The sequence below is a fragment of the Bubalus kerabau genome, chromosome X, assembly GCF_029407905.1.
Source record: "Bubalus kerabau isolate K-KA32 ecotype Philippines breed swamp buffalo chromosome X, PCC_UOA_SB_1v2, whole genome shotgun sequence".
NCBI classification, from domain to species: Eukaryota; Metazoa; Chordata; class Mammalia; order Artiodactyla; family Bovidae; genus Bubalus; species Bubalus kerabau.
In genome coordinates, this window is record NC_073647.1 from 11,586,465 (window position 1) to 11,608,177 (window position 21,713).

A 21,713-nucleotide genomic window follows, 5' to 3' on the forward strand; every position below is an offset into this window, starting at 1 on the left:
TCTCTTCTGTGGCAGAAACACTGTGACACACCTACACATGAAAAATTAGGTGATGGCCTGCGCTTCTTTGTCTGTGGGCAGAACCATCCCCTGCCTCCCCACACGCATCTTCTTCCAAGACACACTTTCTATGTGGTTTGAATCAATGGTCTGATCAATGTTGGAGGCAGGACAGTGGCAGGTGGCAGTGCAAATTACTTTGCTGTTGGTTTACCCCAGTTCAATTCACCCCTCTGCTCTAAGTGCAAACCTCAGCTCCTTCCCTGTACCTCCAACCCAGAGCTATCCAGACCAGTGCCCTTGATACCCCTCCACACCAAGTTCTGATGTCTCTCCAAATCCCTCACCCCATAGCAGCAGGAAACTACATCTCTCCATTTTAAGAATGAGGACATAAAATCAGGGAAGGCTTCATGGAGGAGACTGCATATGAGCTATGCCTTGAAGAATAGATGTGATTGCTACAGAGAAGGATAGATAGGGGGAACATCACAGTAGCAATAAGGAAGGGGACATGTAACTAAGATAGGTAGGATAAGCACTGGGCACTGTATTAGGAGCTGTAGACATTGATACAGCATTTCATTTATTCCTCACTGCAATTCTGTGAGGTAGGTACTAATGATAGACCCATTTACAGACAAGTTCATTAAATCAGAGAGTCTAAGTTAACTGCCCAAAGTCACATAGCTATTAAAGGGCAAAGTAGGGACCTAAACCCAGGTAGTCTAGCCTATACTCTTGACCACCCTACTTCACTGCCTCTCAACTATTATGTTCCCTGTTTTACAGCTAGAAAACTGAAACTGAGAGGTCAAGTAATTTGCCTAATGTTTCACAACTTGGACTTGGCAAAGCTAGGATGCAATGCCCTTAGCAGATCACCTTTTCTTTACTATATAACCACTTACCCCACTCCAGTACTCTTGCCTGGAAAATCCCATGGATGGAGGAGCCTGGTGGGCTGCAGTCCATGGGGTCGCTACAAGTCGGACATGACTGAGCGACTTCACTTTTCACTTTTCACTTTCATGCATTGGAGGAGGAAATGGCAACCCACTCCAGAATTCTTGCCTGGAGAATCCCAGGGACGGGAGAGCCTGGTGGGCTGCCGTCTATGGGGTCGCACAGAGTTGGATACGACTGAAGCGACTTAGCAGCATACCCCTTCTAACTTAGCTTTTCCAGTGAACCATATCAGTCACAATTTCTTATGGAGCCAGCCCTGGCTTACCATTACAACAAATCCCTATAGTTGGTCCAAATAAAAATCTCCCCTCTAGCGTGTAAGCACTGTAAAACAGCAAGACTCTCCTGAAATCAAGAGAAATCGCCCTCTGAAATACATCTCTCTTTGTTTTCAAAATAGCATTCTCTTTAAGTCACCTGTTTGTCAGGCTCCCAATTATAAAAACCACAGGAAAAAAATTCTTTAGTTGGAGACAAAGTCCTTTCTATCTCTAGCAGGTTATGAGTTAATCATTCTCAGTATGCTGTACATATTTCTGTTCTCACACTTCTCCTGATGGGTTATAGCTGTCTCTTAACTTGGCAATCTTTCCTACTCTAATGGTGGGATCCTCCAGGCTAGGCACCAAGTTCTGGTGACCTCTGCCTCCCCAGTGTCTGGACCCAGGATCGGTACAGAGCAGGCCTTCAACAAATGTTCACTGAAAGAAGGAATGAATGAAATGTGGTTAAGAGAAGCAGCCTTTCCATCCACTGGGTACTTCTGAGTCCAGTGGTATGCAGGTAAACTGACTTTCAAGGTGAGGCTGGGGGGAGTCCTAATTTGTAGTGTTGGCTAATTTCTGTGATGTATTGGATTACCCCAAAAAATTCATTTGGGCTTTTGCATACCATCTTACAAAAACTCAAACTAACTTTTTGGCCAGACCAATAAATATTTCCACCATGGCTAACTTAAAGCTACCAATAGTTTATTGTATCAGCATGATCACAAAAGTGCATGAGCTATCAGATGAGGAAGAGAATGGAAATTCAAATAGTGAAAGTGAAGGACCAAACCACACATTTGCAAATTAGAATTCTGTATTTTACAGCCCAGAAACTAAGCTTCTATCATTTATCATCCATTTGCAAATTGAGATAAACTTAAACGACACAGCTCCCAGAAGAGAGAGAAACTTGCCAAGTAAGGAACTATCCTGAAAACCAAAAGCCCAGGAAGCACACTGGGTTTCTGAGATATATTTTCTTTTATTTGAAAATGAAGACATGTTTACTTGCTTCCTTCAGCAATCAGAAAATTTCCCAGAGTAGGGCGTCAAATGTTGGAAGCGTTGCACAGACAGAAAATGCATTAACAGAGGCAAAATCAAGGAGTTTGAAGGAGAACATCTCATTTTCCACACCCCATGTTTCTTCCTCTCCCTTCCAAGCTTAAAGGCCTCTACATCCTGGGATGAACCTGGGCGTCTAAAACTCTACCCAACCGTCCATGGTTTGGCTTTGCACAGTGTAATGGAGCTAATAAGTAAATGGTAGGATTTGAATCCAGAACCACCTGACTCCAAGGTTCACAGCTCTTTCTAGAACAGCATCTTTAACAAATACTTCTTGTAAGCTTTCAGGGTGATTCATATCACATCTATGAAGAGTTTTAGACTCTTACAAGTTTCAACTCTATCATTTCAAGTGAGATACTAGAATTCTTGATCCTGATAAATATCTACAGATGGGAAAGTGTGGGTCCTGGGCCAGTGAAGGAAGTCTTGCAATAACCCGCCCATATCCAAGTGGTTGTGGCTGGAAAAAAACACATGTTGGAATGACTACTCAGCCTTATGCCAGATGATGCCTTTCCTTTTTCTTTAATCCAAGTAACGAATCCAGTGGCACTGCCAAGCCTTCTACTCACCACCTGTATAGTCCTTCAAGTAGGTCTTGAGATTCAAGATTATAGGGCTTTGGGTCCAATTTTAAAACATCTACAGAGAAAAGAAAAAAGATACAACTTGATATAGCATAAAGTTGATATGCATTAAGATACAACTTGATATAGCATAAAGTTGTAAATATTAAAACAAAAGTTGTTGTGTGAACATAAAAGTTGACAGTAAATTTCATAAAAGAATGCATAAAGGACACTGCTATTTAAAATATATTGTTTAAAATAAGTTATCAGTGATTTAGGGAGATAGCTGATACAAAATGCAGAGACTACAAAAGTCAGACATATGGCTATGTTGAAGAGAAACTAATATTCTTTCTTGCTGTATTACTCTGGGTTGAATAGTAGTTTAAATCACCCATACCTCACCTCTTGGGAAAAAAGCCTAGAGTATTGCAAATAGAAATAGGGTGCTGTGAAAGGTCTTCTAGATGAGATAGATACTTTAAGAAAAGACACAGTGTTTGGAAATGCATCATTTTACTGGAAGTTAGGCTGATGGAAGAGACCAGACGTTTTAAGTATTTATTATTTGCCCTATGACCAAGAACTCTAGCTGATCAAAGCTGCTGGGCTTCCTAGGTGGGGCAGTACAAGTAAATTGCCTTAGGAAAGCCTTTGTAAGTTTCCACATTTGTCATTTGTACGCAGTCTTGGGCATTATCTGCTACCTCCCAAACTGCCCATCATCTTGCTCCCTTACAAGACTCATGACCCTTTGAAAGTAGATGGGGATACTCTTAAGATTTGAACCATAAGGCAAATAAAACTTGTTTTGTCTGGACAGGAAGATATGGTCTGTATTCTCTTCCCTAAAGACACAGCTGCATTAAGGCAATATTCGCCACTACTCCTGATGGTACACCAGAGGATTTGCAGTGACATCTGGATGAATAGATTTTGTTTTCACACAGTTGTATTTATTTTCTTGTATGTAGTTTCATGGATATTATTGCTTTGGACACTGCTAAATTTAAGTAAACAAGCAGCTATAGAGATAAATATCAAGAAAATGATAGCGTGGTACGTGGATAGATACAAATTGTTAAGGAAATTTCTGAGGATATGAAATTTGAGAAATAATGTTTTAGGGTTAATACAATGAGGCGTTCTCACCAAGATCAATGTGTGTTGAAATGGTCTCTTAGTCCTCCAGGCAAGAATGATCTGTTGCTCCTGTAACTTAGTTGTGGCTCTTTATTGCCTCTTATTTGTATGTTCTCTTTGCCTCTCCTGCTATTTAAATCTTCTACATATTCTATTCAGTCACAGTGAATGTAATATTGAAATCTGGAAAGTGAAACTTCCCAAAGACATGTTCTTGGGTGAAATCTTTGTCCTCTAATCCTCGCATCCTAGCATTTTATTGGATGGCCTATTCAATTGCCTTCTCTCTGCATAAGCTTTCCCTGTAGACAGTATACACGCTGATGAAATTTCTCGGTTATCCTCCCATTTTCCTTCTTTATGAAAAGCTTCAGCCTTTCTTTTTCCGTCTACACCCTCCCCATCGCCATTGGACTGACTCTGGTATGGGTGACTGACTCTTTTCTGCTTCACTAATCCAGCACATTTATTCAAGTCAGATGCCTGCAATATGAATTCCTGACATTCAGTGTGTGCAGATTGAGATTATTAGAAAAATAATTCTAAAGAAATTGACTTCTGATATATGTTTACTAAGACTAAAGCAATTTAGTAGCTTGGGGTTTTCATTCAAGAAAATGAACGGCTTTTATCATATCTGATGGAAGGTTTCTTCTGGGAAGTCTGGCATATTCTGAGGCTGATTTCTGCTACATATATCAGAAGTTAATTCCTTTAGAATTATTTTTCTAATCTCAATCTGCTGAAATTAGATAGGTTGCCACAGGATAACAGTATCTTCTTGTAACTGAGGAAGCAGAAAAGGGAGGGTGACTGAAAAAAAATGTCTTCTCTTTGAACACACACACACACACACACGTGGTCTAATAGTTTTTTCTTAAAGAGAAAATATCTATACAATGGGTAAATCTGGTGAATTAACACCAGAAACCTGCTTCATCTCGCTCCCCAGCCCTCCAAACATTCTCAGGATACCTAAATCAAAGAGAAACAGATTAAGGTGAACAGCAAGGCATGTTCTGTACTCAAAGTAAGATCAATCTTTATACATAGATCCTTTTTTGGCACTGATGTAGAAAACCCAAACATGGAGATACTTAGGTCTGCAAATAACTTAATCTGCATACCAGATGGATCTAAGGGGAAAAAACATAGACACTTTCCACACATCCTTTTTTTTTAATGTGAGCATAGAAAAACAGATGCTTTTGCTCCCAAAGGGTCTGTGGGCCTCTCTCAAGTAGTCTTATGGAGCAATTTAACTTCAAATTTCTAAAATTATGCAGATTAAGCATTAAATTGGAAAAGAAAGGGCCTCTAGAAAAGCAACTCAACATTTTCTGAATTATTTTTAGCTGCTCAATAATACCCAGCCCCCAATTTCACAGAGAAGTGGATGGGGGTGTCAACAAGGGGACGTCTCCCCCCAGTAGGTCGACTATGATTCACTGACTTCTGTAACAAATAATTTAATGCTCTGCTACATGCATGGTTCAGTGAGTTTGTATATAAGAGCTTTTTCTTCTGTGAATAAAACTATTGTCTAAGTCTCACTGAATGAGGGTTGTGGCACTTTTTTCTTTCAGGTCCTATTTGTGGGCATAAAAATAAATCTCCTTAAAACAATGAATTTTATCTTGTTCCCTTCTTGCATAGATCATATCTGCCATCACATCAAGCCATCCATCTTCTTCAACAAATCTTAGAAAGGCACAGCGAATACACAACATGGATTTGGGAATTGGGTATTTCCTCCTGAAATTTCACAGTAGACTGTAAAATGGCTTTTATACTTGAAGTTCTGAAACTAATTCAGGAAGAGCGATTATAATTGCTATAAAAGCAAAGTTGAATATTCTCTTGGTTACCAGAGTCATTAAGGAACTGAGGGTACAATTTATGCCTTGTTCATTTGTAACAGATGGAAAGAAGAAAGATTTAAGACTAACTGAACAAGAACCACTGTCATTAACTAGTTCATTTGTGCACAGTATTACACACAAGCCTTCCATCCCACCCTTCTTCCCACAAGCCCTGCACCAAAAATTCAAAAAAAGGAAAGACCAAGAGCAAAACATGACACTTTTGGCAGTGAGGCCTCACTTAGCTCACATCCATAGGATTGTTGCTGTCCTACGTAAGATCTTGAGATAATTGAAATGTATTATCTTAGGTATTGGGAATTTGAGCATTTCTGATGGAAACCTTCCCTAAAATGTATTCTAATTTCCCCAGGTTTTTCAGCAGAAATTACTGAACACAACAAGCCATACCCTGATGACTCAGGCACTCAGGATGAACATCCATGATTATACTGTAGTATAATGTCATCTATTTTTTTTCCCTGGATTCCTCCTTCCTCTTTAAATCAGTCCATCACTTCCTCTGCTGCCAATGTACCTCATTCTAACATCACTCCCCTCTCTCCATAGACACCTCCTTCAATCTGTAGCTTTTCATTTACTGTGAACTGGAAAACCAAGATTGGTAGGAACTGTAAGTTAACTAAGAGTGAAGAAGGCACTGAAAGTAAAGATGAAGAAATAATTACAGCCTTTAAGTCTCTGTGACACCTAAAGGTTCCTATCTTTAGATAACTTTCCCATCTCTTCCAGTTTAAGCAGTACTGTGAGAGAGCTAGTTCAAATAAGTGAGTTTGTTTGACACAGACCATCTGGGCATGGGTTAAAGTGGGTATTCTAATAGCTTCAAGCTTTTCTGAAACAGAAACAATATCTTAGTAAATGACCCCTCTCCAGTTATTTAACCCCACATTATTACATGAGGCACATCCCAAATCCTTTTACAGATGTTATTCAGTTTGATCCTGACAATACTGCTGAGATAGGAAAGGCCAGGCTCCTGGTCCAAGATTACAGATAAGGTGATGGAGGCTGGAGAAAGTGATTTGCCTCTAATCAAGCTGAGTACGTGACAAGGTTGGGCACCTGGCTTCTCTTTGAGGGGACTCATCTAACAATACTTATGTTTTCTCTGGCTCCCTCTTGTCTTCCTGATTCTCCAAAGGAGACTAAAGCCTGCGTCTGGCAAGACAGACTTACTCTGTTTCCTTTGGGCTCACTTCTTTATTTCTCTCCAAGCTCTCCCAAATGTCTCAGGAATCTGACTCATTTTTCTAACAGAACTCAAACACCCCTGATTTTATTGTGTTGAGGGTTGTCAGGGAATTAAAAATTCAGCAAATGTATGGTCCCAACTTGCCATCAAAAGTTAACAGATGTCACCAAGAAGGACGTTTTTTGCCAGCGGACACTGAAGAATACATCCCAGCAGATACCTAACAGCTCATTTTATGTCATGGCGGTGTGAGAAATCACCTCCTCAAGACAATCATTAACCTTTCATTCCCTCCATAAATAATCAGTTAGATATGTGGCTTATATTTTAAATTAATTGAAATCAGCTCTCTCCTTCTCTGGACTTGAAATGACTGAAAATAAGCATGCTATTTACACGTGTGTTTCCATTCCTCTATCCCTCCCAGCAGACTGTGGATGTCTCTTCGTCCTCTTCTCCAAGAACATAAAGTCATTATTGACATTTGACATTTAGCACATATTAAGAAACCATGTAATGTACTGCCAAGAGTGGGTTCTGGAGGTACACAGACCTATGTTCTAAGTCCAGCTTTAGTATTTCTTAGCTATATGGCCTTGGGTAAATTACAAAAATTCTCTTTGGTTGAGATTCCTCATCTCAAAATGAAACCAGTGGTACTTAAGCTGTTAAATTGTTCCAGGGAATACAGCACCTAGCATAGTGCTTACATATACTAGGCACTCAGTTAAGGGTAGCTAGTTTTAATATTATCATAGCGGCCCTTTATATGTAGTTCTGGTCTGAGATGTACACAATGTTGTTGTTTTCTCCAATTGTTCTTAGACCCTTGACAGCTGTGTCCATAGAGGAACGTATGATGAAGTTTAATGGCCTTTTATTTGCACAAGTTCCAAATACGATATTCATACTTTTGTGTTATTTTGCTAGAAGAGGGCTCGTAAAGTGAAATTAGCTTCAAGCTTCTGTAAAACCTGGTTCTGCCTCTGGAAGTGTCTTTAACCTCTATTTTATCCCCCGCCCTGTTCCCATTCCCATATACTACTCTGCACATAGTCAGTCCTCAATAAAATGACATTTTATAAAATCCTAAATTAACCAGGATTTTTCCTGTACTTAACTGTAAGGAAATAAGCTTATGTCAGGTATTTTGTCAAAAACTTCCAACTTCCAACCGATACCTTTAGTTGGAAAGTATTCAATCCACCTATATGTTTTCAGATAATAAAAATGCACTGTGTGAACTGTAAAACTTGGTGCTGATACAGTGTTTCTCATGAAAATTAGGCTAACCGTGATGACCTTAAGGCATGGCTTCTCAGCCTCAGCACTACTGACACTTCGTGAAGCCGTGCCCGACTCTTCGTGACCCCATGGACTGTAGCCCACCAGGCCCCTCCATCCATGGAATTTCCTAGGCAAGAGTACTGGAGTGGGTTGCCATTTCCTTCTTCGGGGGATCTTCCCGACCCAGGGATCGAACCCGGGTCTCCCTCACTGCAGGCAGATGCTTTACCATCTGAGCCACCAGGGAATCGCTACTGGCTGGATAATTCTTTGTTGTGGGGGCTGCCCTGTGCACTGTCAGCCCTCCCAGATTGGACAACCAAATGTCTCCAGGCATCGCCAGAGGTCCCCTAGGGGAAAAGTCCCCTGCCCCACAGCCTAGGGTGTCACAGCACCAAAAGACGTACAGATGTTCACAAGTCTTTCATATTAAGGTAGGAAAAGGCAGGCATGCATTTTAGGAAAGTTTTTTTCCCCCTCAAATCACTTCTGCTAGAAAAGTTTTCAATAAGCCAAAGCAACCTCGATTAACCTGAAAATCCCATTAACCCCATTCTTTGTGTGTTCTATTCCCTAAGCATTCCAGATAAAGAAAGGAAAATGTACCATACATTCTATTTTCTAATTTGTATACAAAGTTCAGCCCATTTTCTGGCTCAGCAGCTAAGTAGAGAAATCTAGTTCACGGGTGAGGGCTCCTCAGCTTCATCACTTTTGCCATCTATTTTAAGTGACATTGATGCTACTGACCTGGAAGTTTAGACAGCTTCTTTTGCCCCTGTTGTTGACATTTTTAACTTTCATATTAGCAGTTCGTCCTGTTATCTTCTGCCTGAAAGGAAAATGCAACAAAAAGCAATCTGGCCCAATTCACTATGATTTACTGTGGATAAAAGACCGAACACTTTGTCGATTATTTAAAATAATTTGCTGTAGCCATCCTAATGACTGTGCAATTGAAAAATGTCCTTGAGTAAACGATATTTATTATCTTTTATTTCTGCAGGTTGTGATCCTGGGGAAACATTCAAGAGGTTACCACTACATGCTTGCTAACCTGGTAAGAACAGCAGAGTTCAAGTTTTCCAGGGCATTATATCCTGTTTAGTTTGTGTCCCCTGTAATTATCTCAAAAAGAAATATGAGAGAAGCCTAGTGTGTTTTTTAGACACTTGGAGAAATGAGTCCATAAATATAAAAACCTGAATGCAATAGCCTGTTCTCAATTATGCTCTCTCTGTTTTAGCTGTGAAGCTTATATTCTCTCCTCATTTAAAAAAATAATAATTTGATATGATTCTTCACTGATTATTCTTAAATTTAACTTGGATTTGAAATGTCAACCATTTTAATCAGGTTTGAAATGTAAAACAAGGCACACAGGATACAAGAAACAGACTCTTTCCCCCAATTAATCCAAGCGTATGTGTACATTTGTACTGGATTTGTCTTTCTAGAAACAGTCCACTTCCAAATCTTTTCAAACCAGATGTGAAAAAGTAGGCTTGAACAAGGAACACTCAGTGATCTTGTCAAAGGGTATAGCCAACTTTCTAAGTATAGTAAAATCCAACTTGAATCTTTAACTTCAAAGTCCCCATGCCTTTAAACTTTGTGACATTCTAGAAATTAGTATTTCATTAAGGTTGGTTTATAGCTCTTTTTTCTCTGAAAGGACAATTGGTTTAGGAATTATAAAATGGGTTCTAAATCGGTAATATCTGTTTGGCAGTGCTTCTGAATAATACTATCTTCCTGAAATGAAAGAGGAATGCTAAATTATCACTGATACTAAGAATCTATTAAATTATTACATAATATGAGTTCTATCCCCAAATTTATTTCATTAGCACAAGAGAATCGTTACAGAGCTCTTAAACCAAAAGAACAGAAACAAAGGTGAGAAATTATTGTAATTATATTCTTAGATTTCTTAAATCGAAGAAAAATATCTTATTTTGTTTTAATAATGACTTTTTTTAATGGGTAAGAAAATGTTACTTAAACCTTCTTCTTAAGAAGTGTGTGCACTCAAACACTTCGTAAGATGAAGATTAGAGCTACTGCTTTGAAATGTTGCATGCATCTTCTCCAATAAATTGCTCAAAGTGGAGCACTTCAGTCTATTGTAGGGATAAACGGATTGATTCTTTTGGGAGGAGAAATCTTGATTCTTAATTTACATCTGAGTACATCCAATTTGTTTTTAGGTAACTGATAAGTAAAGGATGTTTGTTGACTCACTGAGGGTTAGACCAGGGCTTGGCAGGAAACATGGAAGTTACAGGAAGGTACCTGAGGCACTTACTGATGGATTTTACCATTGCTTCCCCACCCATAAGTATTTTGCTTTCTCTCCTTCCTTCCTTCCTCTCGTTCTTTCTTCTTCCCTCCCCCTTTCTCCTCTCTTCTGCCTAGGGTTCACTCATCACTGATGGTACATGAGATGACTTTAGATATTGCACACACAAACTTTTTTTATTATAATGGTCAATGTGTTTATTTACTATGCATTAGAAAACCATAAAACTAGCACATCAAAATCCAAATTTTATGGATGGTGTTACTTCGTACAGGGTTAGAGATTTAACAACAAAGGAAATAAATTTTTATCTGTCAAATGTATCAAGTAAACAATAGCATGTTGCTGTAAACAGATACAGCAAAATCTGTTTAGAGTGTATGCAGTTGTAGTGCTACATGCATGACTGAAGTTTGGGGAAGAGCATTGAATTAGGGGTCAGAAAGTTTGGACTGTCATACTGACTTGGCTACTAGCTAGCTATGGGACGTTAAGTAGGTCACTTCACCTTTGACGACCTCGGTTTCCTTGCTATAAAACTCAGATGGGAGTGGGGAGTTCATTGATGTATTGGTTGGGTCCTTTGGAAGCAGATACCAACATATAAGTGGAGGTACAAGACAATTTATTGGGAATAATACATGTGAAAAATAAAAGAGAGAAGAACACAACACAGGTCTGATACCAGCGAAGGAAGGAAGTTTCATAAAAAAAAATCTTCAGACCATGGGATAGCACAACAGGGAGCTCCCCCATGCTGCCCCTAAATGGCAAGCCATTGTCCCCCAACCTTGCTCAGCCATTGGCTGGCAGCTGTCTGGGAAGCACACACCTCTTGCTTGAGAACTGAGGCAAATCCTGAAGGCACCTGAAGCTGGAGACTGTTAGCCAACTCAAGGCCTGGAGGCAGTTTCTGTGTTAAAAGATCTGAGCCTGAACCAAGCACATCAATGACTGTCTCAGTTGGCAGAAGGTGACCAGATGATCTCAAAGACCTTGCCCATCCTGGATTCTAACTGGGCTTCCCTAATCCTACTGACAATCCTTCAGCACTTTGGTTTCCATTTGGAGAACCAGACCTGATGGAAGGGAAAGAGTATGGAGTGACAGAACAGCAAGAGAGAATCATTAGGACAAGGCTGGGGAGAAGAATGGTCAGCTGGGTGCCTACTACAGATCTCAAAATTGTGCAACCATGGAAGGATGCCTACTATAGGAATAAGCAAAGTCCATTTCCTCAGAAAGAATGGAATATATAGTGTCATGTCAGTCTGGATGATGAAAACATGAATTTGTTTGCCATACTTTCAGCAGCCACTCCTTCTCTTCCTCTAGTGACCTTCTTTCCATTTACACCGAGCCACGTGTTTCCATAAGCTCCTGTTCTCTATATTAAATTTCATATGGTCAATACAGATAGGAATTGTTACTCATCTCTGATAAAATATGAGATGCATTATCTCTTCTGTGGTTACCAGATTTTTTAAGCAGATAAAAATACCCCAAAGACACATATACATATAAACACACAGCAAACCATAACAATTTAGACATCATTTAAATAATCAAAAACGGGTAAGTGGAGCTAAGAAGGTGTTTCCTTTCAAGATGAGCCAGCTGAACAAAAGTTGAGGACACACACAAGGGAACAGGTTCTTGTCTGAATCTTGGAGCAACAACTATTCAGAAGCACTGCCTTCTTCTACAAATGCAAAGTCAAAAACACTCACACTGCCTGCCTAAGCTTTCTGGAACCACCTGCTCCAGAGCTCCAAACATCCCCTTTGCTACCGGGTCCTATCTATCTGGCAAAGACTTCCATGTGCTTTTACATGGACCTTTCCTGGTAGCAATCCTAAAATGAGAAGACTTGGATATTCTGTGATTGCTTCAAGTCAAGGTCAAGGTCACAGGTCAAGGTGTACATTTCAGAATGAACAAAAGGATGCAAAAACTAACTTGTTGGAATCCCTGGAAGAAACGAAAGATTTCAGAGCATTGGCCAGAGACGTGATCTGGTCAGGGCAGAAGTTGGACATGCCAATAACAAACGAGTAAGTCTCTTACAAATTCTGTATCAGTTGGTGGTATCATTTCTTTTTTAAAAAATTTTAATGGAGTATGGTTGCTCTACAATGTTATGTTAGTTTCTGCTATACAGCAAAGTGAATCAATTATACATAAACATGTATCTCCTCTTTTTTTAATTTCCTTCCAATTTAGGTCACCACAGAGCATAGAGTTCCCTGTGGTATACAGTAGGTTCTCCTTAGTGGTCTATTTTATACATGAACGTGAAAGTGTTAGTCACACAGTCACGTCTGATTCGTTGCAACCCCATGGACTGTTACCTGCCAGGCTCCTCTGTCCATGGAATTCTCCAGGCAAGAATACTGGCTCCCTTCTCCAGGGGATCTTCCTGACCTAAGGATTGAACCTGGGTTTCCCACATTACAGGCAGATTCTTTACCATCTGAGCCACCAGAGGAGCCCCTATTTTATACATGAAAGTAGAAGTGAAAGTGTTAGTCACTCAGTCGTGCCTGATGCTTTGCGATTCCATGGACTGCAGCCCGCCAGGCTCCTCTGTCCATGGGATTTTCCAGGCAAAGATACTGGAGTGGTTTGCCATTTCCTTCTCCAGGGGATCTTCCCCACCCAGGGGTCGAACCTGGGTCTCCTACACTGCAGGCAGATTCTTTACCATCTGAGCCACCAGGGAAGCCCGATTTTATACATAGTAGTGTTTATATGTCAATCTCAATCTTTCAATTCATCCTGCCCTCCCTTCCCCTCTTGGTGTTCACATGTTTGTTCTCTATATCTATGTCTCTATTTCTGCTTTGCAAGTAAGTTCATCTGATTGTTATTTCCTCTTCCAGAACTCTTCTTATGGTGGAAATGTTTCTCTACTTTAGTACCAGAGGTAACCAGCATGTATACAATTTGTCAGTCAAGCAACGTCTCTTTCTTTCATGGCAAGGTCCTGGATCAGGATCCTTTCCACTGCATTCCCAGGCATGTTGAGTATTGTGATTTGTTTCATATATATCAATAATAGTGTGCAGAACCCTAGACTAACCTAGGTATAATGGGGGGCGGGGGGAAAGCACTAGACCAGGAGCTCGGAGGAAGGTTTGAGTCCCAAGAACTGATCTGAATAGCCTGTGACAATGAAACCTCTTTGAACCTGGTTCATCTATAAAATGAACAAATAGACCAGATCAAGGTTCTCCAAAGTATATTTGTACATGTGACGATTTTAGGTAGTATATAGCAAACTTCTTAGACTGATTGGTTTTGCATCTATATTAAGTGTGTATTAGAAAAAGATTCACTCTCCTGTCAATTGTGTGAGGCTAAATTAGGTATTTAGGTTAAAAAACTTAGTCAACATAAGGAAAATATATGAGGTAAATAATAGTTCAGATGATCCACTTATTTGGGAAAAAACTGTAAAGGTGGTATGGTGGTTTAGTCGCTAAGTCGTGTCTGATTCTTTGCGACCCCCTGGACTGTAGCCCACCAGGCTTCTTTGTCCATGGGATTTCACAAGCAAGATTACTTGGGTGAGTTCCCATTTCCTTCTCCAGAGGATCTTCCTGACCCAGGGATTGAACCCAGGTCTTCGGCATTGCAGGCAGATTCTTTACCAACTGAGCCACCAGGGAAGCCCCCAAAGGTGGTATATTAGAGACTAAAATTTGAAAAACATGCCAAGGTGACTTCCAGCTCCTCATTTCTTCCCTCCTAAAGGGTCTGTTTGGACCAGGGAAAGCCAGGAGTTTAGGCACAGCAGCTGGGTAGACCCTGAGAATGTAAGTGGGGGAGCACAACCAGTACATCATTAGCCTTGGAATATCAAGTCACCAGGCAGACTTCAAGTCAGTCCAAGTGGGCAAAAGCCAAGAGAGGTGTTGAGTGCCCTTAGCTACAATCTAAACAGAGCTGCAGCTCTGAAGGTTCCATCAAAGCTGTCTAACAGTTCTTACACACACACACACACACCACACAAACTGGATCTGGGTTGAGATGGTCCAACAACAGATATTCAATACCCAGCCCCCAAAATAAAACAAAAATCTCCAAGCATCTGAGGTGCCCCTGTGAGACTGAGCCATAGTAGGACTCAGTGAGTCCTGCACCAGTTAACTCAACCTTAGAAGACGCGACAGTTTCCTTGCCTAGGCTGAGACTGATCCCAGGGTTGGGGGCAGTTGGGGGCCATACAGGAGCAAGTAATGCAGTGTCAGTTGCAAGTGGTAAGGGGCCATAGGAGCAGGAGATGAAGTTAGCCATTGTGCCAGGGGAGAAAGGGGAAAGGAATCTATCTGAGATTCCATCCTGCTGTGCTACCTGTTTTATGTAGACTTTCTCTTTAATCTCTCCAGTGAGAAGAGCCTTCTTACCTACTCACTTCCCCAAGCTTTTCAGAGATTGGGAAATGGCCTCTGAAAAGACACATGATTTGTCCAGAGTCTCCCAGCAAATCCATTACCAAGCTAGGTTTCCAATCCACATTGGTCAGACTCTTTACCAAGAGCACCTTGCTCTTCTCATTTTACCCATTCAAGCATCTCAGTGAGACAGAAGGACAGCCTCACGAAGGTCACAAAAGAACATTTGCAAGACATACATGTATATGAATGATGTATAAACTATAAATTTATGAGGGTGAAGTAATCAGAAAGAAAAAGGCTGAAAAAAAACAAGGACAGCATCTCTATCAGTGCCCCCTGACACATTCATTTCTTATTCATTCTCTCTCTCCCTCCCTCCCCTCCTCTGCCCTCTTCTCTTTCCCTCTCTCTCTCACACACACACAGTCCTCTCCCCTGCTTTCTCATCCCCCCCTTTCTCTTGCTCTCTCTTCTCTCTTTCCTTCCCCATCTGCCCCATTCATATGATTAGTCTGCCAGGAAATAATGATGGGGATTACTAGACTGTATCTAATTTTTCTAAAATTTTACTAAGGCATAAGCATTATTCAAAAAATTGAACCCCAAAGAGGAATCCAGGAGTAACCTAAGCTCAAACAAGTGAACTCTGCAGCTTACCAGATCTTGGGATGTAGCTGAAACAGAGAGGGGCCCACTTTGTTTAAAGAGAAAACAATTTTGAATGAGACTTGAGTCATGCTGTTTTGCTTGCCAGTAACAACTGTTCCCTTCTGCTCCCTTCCCCTCCCAGGCCTTCTTGTTCTGTTCTCTACTCTTTCCCTTCTTTTGTTCTTCCATTTTTAATGTTCTAAATAAAAAATTCAAATGTTCAAAGTCACGTGTTGTGATCACTGACACCTCAGCAGATGGCATGTAAACACAGAGCTCACTCGGCTGGAGCCTGGCCTTGCAGGCAAGGGAGGTGGGCTTGAGCTCCCTCCGGTCCCCAGTGCCAGGAGCCCGGTCACCTACCCTGGGTACACAAGCGCTCTGGTGGTACAGGATTGATGTTCTTCTCCAAATGGAGACAGGACGCAGCAGAGTATCAAGGGAATGAGGAACCAGGACTGGGCAGGGGTCCAATGTCCTACTGTGCGTTTAGAAAGGCACAGGCAGTTGTCAGCTTGAAGTAGCCAACTTTGAAACTCTCATTTCCCCTGTCCAAAAACACCTCCATTATAGTCATCCCTTCCTCCCCCTGAAATTAACAAGGAAAGATCACTTCCTACTCAATGTTCTCGCAAGATACATTGAAAGAATTCTATTTTCTCCCCCAGGCCCCCCACATCATATCCTCTAAAACAGTATTTCTCAAACTATCAGTAAAGAAAGGCCAGATTTCCCCCCAAATACTCACACAATAAAAGCACAACAAAAATAAATGACTAAAAAACATAAAATAAACAAGACATATAAAATAATGCACAATTATTTAGTATTAGATTCAACAGCCATATTACCCTGGCAAATTGTTATAAAGGCTTACACTCAATTTCTTTCCTTCTATCATCTCAGACTGGTAACAAACATCAGACCAGCATCAGTCTACACATACTTGCAGAAGAAAAAAAAACCAAATGAACATTTTGGACAACCCAATTTAAAAAGAGAGAGAGATCAGTGGCTATTTTTCCCACTAACTGCACTTATGTCAACTCATAATTATTTGTATACAAATAACTCCCACTGGACTAAAGCATTGTGAGGATAGAGACTAATTTTGATATGGCTCACCATTGTACCAACAGATAGCACTTAGGTTTCAAAGTATGTTTGTTGATTGGATTAGAGAATAAAACAGGGAGTGAACAATACAAGCAACCTGTAATCAAGTGCTAATTTATGTGGTGTAATCTTTAACTCCATACATTACACCTTCTCAGGAGGATGTGTCTGCTTCTAGAAAAAGACTTGTGTCTCTCATTAGCAATCTGATAACTTGAGTCACCACAAGTATTCATTTCCCTATCAAAGCATCACCCAGATGAACAATTCAGATGGCACTAAAGGCACAGCCAGCCTTCATCCAAATTGTGAGATAGATGCTTGTCCTTGGCAGCCTTCCACCCTTCATTCTACTGCTTTTATCTTTCCTATAGGCAAGCCACCTTTCTCATTTCTCACCAATAATCTACCATCAACTCAATGAAAGTCACCCAATTTATCTTGTCTCTGCTTTCCTCTCTGTACAAAATGTGCCCTAACAATAACATTGCATAAAGGAAATCTTCGCGTAATATCTTAAAATGAGGTACTCTAAAAGTAAGCCTTGAATATATTTATTTCCAAATCCTAATTATCTACACTACCAGAAGGAAAGTGAGTTGCAGTATTACATGAATAAATCAAGGGAGACAGGATAATACCAGAGTCATTTGAATCTTTGGAAGACTGAGTTGTCTGGTTATTCTCAAATCAGGGACACTCTGTGTTTGGATGTCAGTTGTGGAACTAATGTCTTTGTAAAAGATGACCTTGGAGAATTAGTAAACATACCAATAGCTTCTGCTGCTGCTGCTGCTGCTAAGTCACTTCAGTCGTGTCCGACTCTGTGCAACCCCATAGACGGTAGCCCACCAGGCTCCGCTGTCCCAGGGATTCTCCAGGCAAGAACACTGGAGTGGGTTGCCATTTCCTTCTCCAATGCATGAAAGTGAAAAGCGAAAGTGAAGTCGCTCAGTCGTGTCCAACTCTTAGCGACCCCATGGACTGCAGCCTACCAGGCTCCTCCGTCCATGGGATTCTCCAGACAAGAGTACTGGAGTGGAGTGCCATCGCCTTCTCTGTACCAACAGCTTACAAGCCCTGAATTAGGCACAGAGGTCATGGTTGGTTTTATACTGTTGGATTCAGGTGTGGGCAACAGTGCACTGGCTCATAAAGGTGTGATGTGATTGAGAAGCAATGCAACTGATGAAATATAGCAAAGCTTACAAATCTAACTTCTGGAGATGATATTCATATTTCCAACAAACCTTGCCTTTGTTGCACAGAGGCAAATAGTCAAGTGTACATATACTTAGAACATAGGAAGTGAGAAAGTCGAGTTTCAACTTGCCCTACCCGCGAGCAGGATTGCTTCCAACCGTTCTTTACCTTCTCTCATCTCCTTTAATCTCTCCCTCTGCACATAATTTACTGGACCAACCAAAGGAAAGGAGACCACCATGGCAGTGAGCAAAAAACAAAAACAAGAAAATAAAATACAATTTCAACCAAACAGAATTGGTAAAATGCAAGGAGCACTAGAATTTGATATCTAGTCTAGACAAAGAAAAATCTTTGAGTATCTGATCATCACATCTAGTCATTAAAATCCCTATGAAATAATAAAATGGGCTCAACAGAAATTCCTCTTAGTACAGCAAGGGATTTGGAATCTTGCAGTCACTTAGCAATAAGATTGTGGAGTTTATACATAAACGTATTATATGGAAAGCACAGGAAGACATGCAACAATGAAGGAGGACAAGAGCCCATAAGCAGTTAGGATGTGCAAGAGCCTATGGAATAACTAGCAAAAGAGGGGCACAACTGGCCTCACTAACTGGTAGCGAATACAGAGGCAACTTTAAGATGTTTCTTCATCATTATTTACTAACTGAAATGGTGCTTGACGAGTGAAACTTCAGTAGACACCCAGAGCTCTAAATGATGAAGTGAGGGCCTTTGTAGACAAAGGAAACAAAAATACAAAGGTTTAGAAGGGCGTGATGTGGCTAGACTGTGAGAGCTTGAGGCCTATTGAAAGAAAAGGTGTGGATAAGGCCAAGAGAACTAAAGATAACAGATAATGGAAATCCCTGAAGGTCAAGTCAGGATATTCAGCTGTTAATATGTCTGTAGAAAGTAGGGAGTCATTGCAGTGATTTGGGGAAAGGAGTATTATGCTCTAATGGGTGTTTTAGGAAGATAAATTTATTTAGGAAGATAAACTGGGAAAGTAAAGAACTGGAGCACCAGCTAGGAAGCCAAGACAATGATCTAGGCCAGTGGCTCTTAAGCTCACTTGTGCTTCATTCATCTGTTGAGTTTATTAAAAAAAAAAAAAAAAAACAACCAGGTGGTTGGGCCCCATACCTAGTGACCCAGTTGGCCTAAAGTGCCACTAATTGAAAGAAAGGATACAGGAAGAGGAAGAGATTTTAAGGGACTATAACAATTTTTATTCGGGGCACATTCTTTTTAAGATGCACTTGGAATAAGGAAGTTAATTTAGTGGGTAGACAGAAAAAGGGGTTCTACAGTATAAGAAAGGTTCAAATTGGAAATTCATTGATATCTCATTCAGCATGAATTCGACTTGAACATTCTAAAAGAAAACAAAATGAGTTATCCTTTTCCACAAAATTTCAAAGAAATCTATTGGAACACATTTTGTCTTTGGTAAAAATATATTATTTTAAGATATATAATGTTTAATAGCAGGTAAAGTTCAGTGAGGAAAACAGAATTCATGGTATAGAAATTGGATTTGAAGTCAGAAGCCTAGCATGCTACAGTCCATGGGGTCGCAAAGAGTCAGACACAACTGAGCAACTGAACTGAACTGACATTTAAATGCATGTATTAAATAAGAAAATGCACATTTTCTGCCCTTTTAAAAGCAGTTGTTATTGGAAGATGTACTTGGGAGAAGCACTTAAAGCCTGAAACAAATGTGAAAACAAACTAAAAAGGCTTAAAGAACTTTAAATGTTAATTTTGTCCTGAACCAAAGGTATGAGTTAAAAAGTAAAAACTTGTAAACTTACTTATCACATATTTAGATTGGTAATCAAACGCGCTTTTTCTAAAGACACGGATTTTGTGAGAATAAAAAAACTCCATCTGTATTCACATGTATTGCTATCTGGTCACTGCATTACTTCTGCTCACAGCAGGACTCAGGGGACAGGGTCGGAAATGCAGGATAAACAGGAAGCTGGGCCTGTGGTGCTGGAAGAAGCCTGAGTAGTGGTAGTTAGCATGTGTGGGGAGGCCTCATGAAACTGCTCAGACATGGCTGACTGAGAAAACTGTCTTACCCATTGGTGTTTCTGTCAGGGAGGAGTGAGGATGGAACTTTCTGGAAAAGGTCACATGATAAAGATCAATGAATAAGAAGCTCAGGAGTGGAGTCTTAGGTAGCTGGCTGTAAGAATAATTTGACAGCTAGTAGGATGCATACTTTACTTTATTACTCCCTAACCCTTGCAATCCCGTCTTTTTCCTCTTTTACTTTTTGGGTTTGAGTGTTGAAAGCCTAACTCCTTTGATTTTTACAGAAGCATTAGGCAACTAGGGATTCTAATTTCCCAACTATAGCTGATTATGGGTGATGATCCCCAAATACTGGACATGGGGGCTTAGGAGGCATAAAACATCTCCTTTTAGCCTGAAGCGCTCTCCTAAAATATCTGTCTCCACATATTACCCCTGTTCCTTCTTTTTTTTCCATTTTTACCTAATGGCTTTTGGGTGATAAAATCTGTGTGCAATTTGACGAAAGCTTCAGGGAGGCCAGACAGAGACTTCAGCTCTTAAAAGAACAAACAGAATGGCCAAGTCCCTCTTGTAGATCACAAAGTGAGAGAAAAAAAACTGGCCAGGAAACAAATCATTCAGCCAGAGGTGCCCATTCAATATCCATTTTCACACTCCTTACTCCCGCAATGCAGGAAACATAGATTCAACTCCTGGGTCGGGAAGATCCCCTGGAGGATGACATGGCAACCCTCTCCAGTATTCTTGCCTGGAAAATCCCATGGACAGAGGAGCCTGGCGGGCTACAGTCCATGGGGTCACAAAGAGCTGGACACGACTGAGCAACAAAGCAACTGTTAGAGATTGGTGCCGGATGGCTAAACCTGTTATAATCAATTTTTTAATAAGGTTTATGGAGGTCAGGAAATCGAAATTTCCCAAAATATAGAGTTTGGGTGAAAAACATCAACTGAAAATCACCAAAAGGTTAAAAAAAAAAAAAAAAAAGACCAGGAAGCACTGACTTCTAATACCACCCATCCTATCACTCTCTCCCCTTTATTGTTTTTTCCCCTGCTACTGGATCTATGGCAGTCAGACTAGTTTCCACCCCCGACCCCCACTTTGGCAGAATCTAATCTATGAGGAAATTTTTTTTTAATTGAAGGATGTTGTGTTGGTTTCTGCTGTACGTCAACGTAAATCAGCCATAAGTATACATATATTCCCTCCCTCTTGAGTCTCCCACCACCCACACCCCACCCCTCTAGGTCATCACAGAGCACCGGCTGAGCTCCCTGTAATATACAGAAACTTCCCACTGTCTATCTTACACGTGGTAGTGTATATATGTCAAAGCTGCTGCTGCTGCTGCTGCTAAGTCGCTTCAGTCGTGTCCCACTCTGTGCGACCCAATAGATGGCAGCCCACCAGGCTCCCCCGTCCCGGGGATTCTCCAGGCAAGAACACTGGAGTGGGTTGCCATTTCCTTCTCCAATGCATGAAAGTGAAAAGTAAAAGTGAAGTCGCTCAGTCGTGTCCGGCTCTTAGTGACCCCATGGACTGTAACCCACCAGGCTCCTCCGTCCATGGGATTCTCCAGGCAAGAGTACTGGAGTGG

The 21,713-nt window shown here is 40.7% G+C and overlaps 1 protein-coding gene across 3 annotated transcripts in view; it reads left to right on the forward strand.

Annotated features, from left to right (window-relative positions):
* The window catches only part of GRIA3 (glutamate ionotropic receptor AMPA type subunit 3), a 308,412-nt gene that overhangs the window by 176,304 nt on the left and 110,395 nt on the right, over nt 1-21,713 (forward strand). For all 3 annotated transcript variants that reach the window (XM_055564728.1, XM_055564729.1, XM_055564730.1), the window contains one exon: nt 9,393-9,446. In XM_055564728.1, the coding sequence (XP_055420703.1) occupies nt 9,393-9,446 (54 nt within the window). The remainder of the gene's footprint in view (nt 1-9,392; nt 9,447-21,713) is intronic.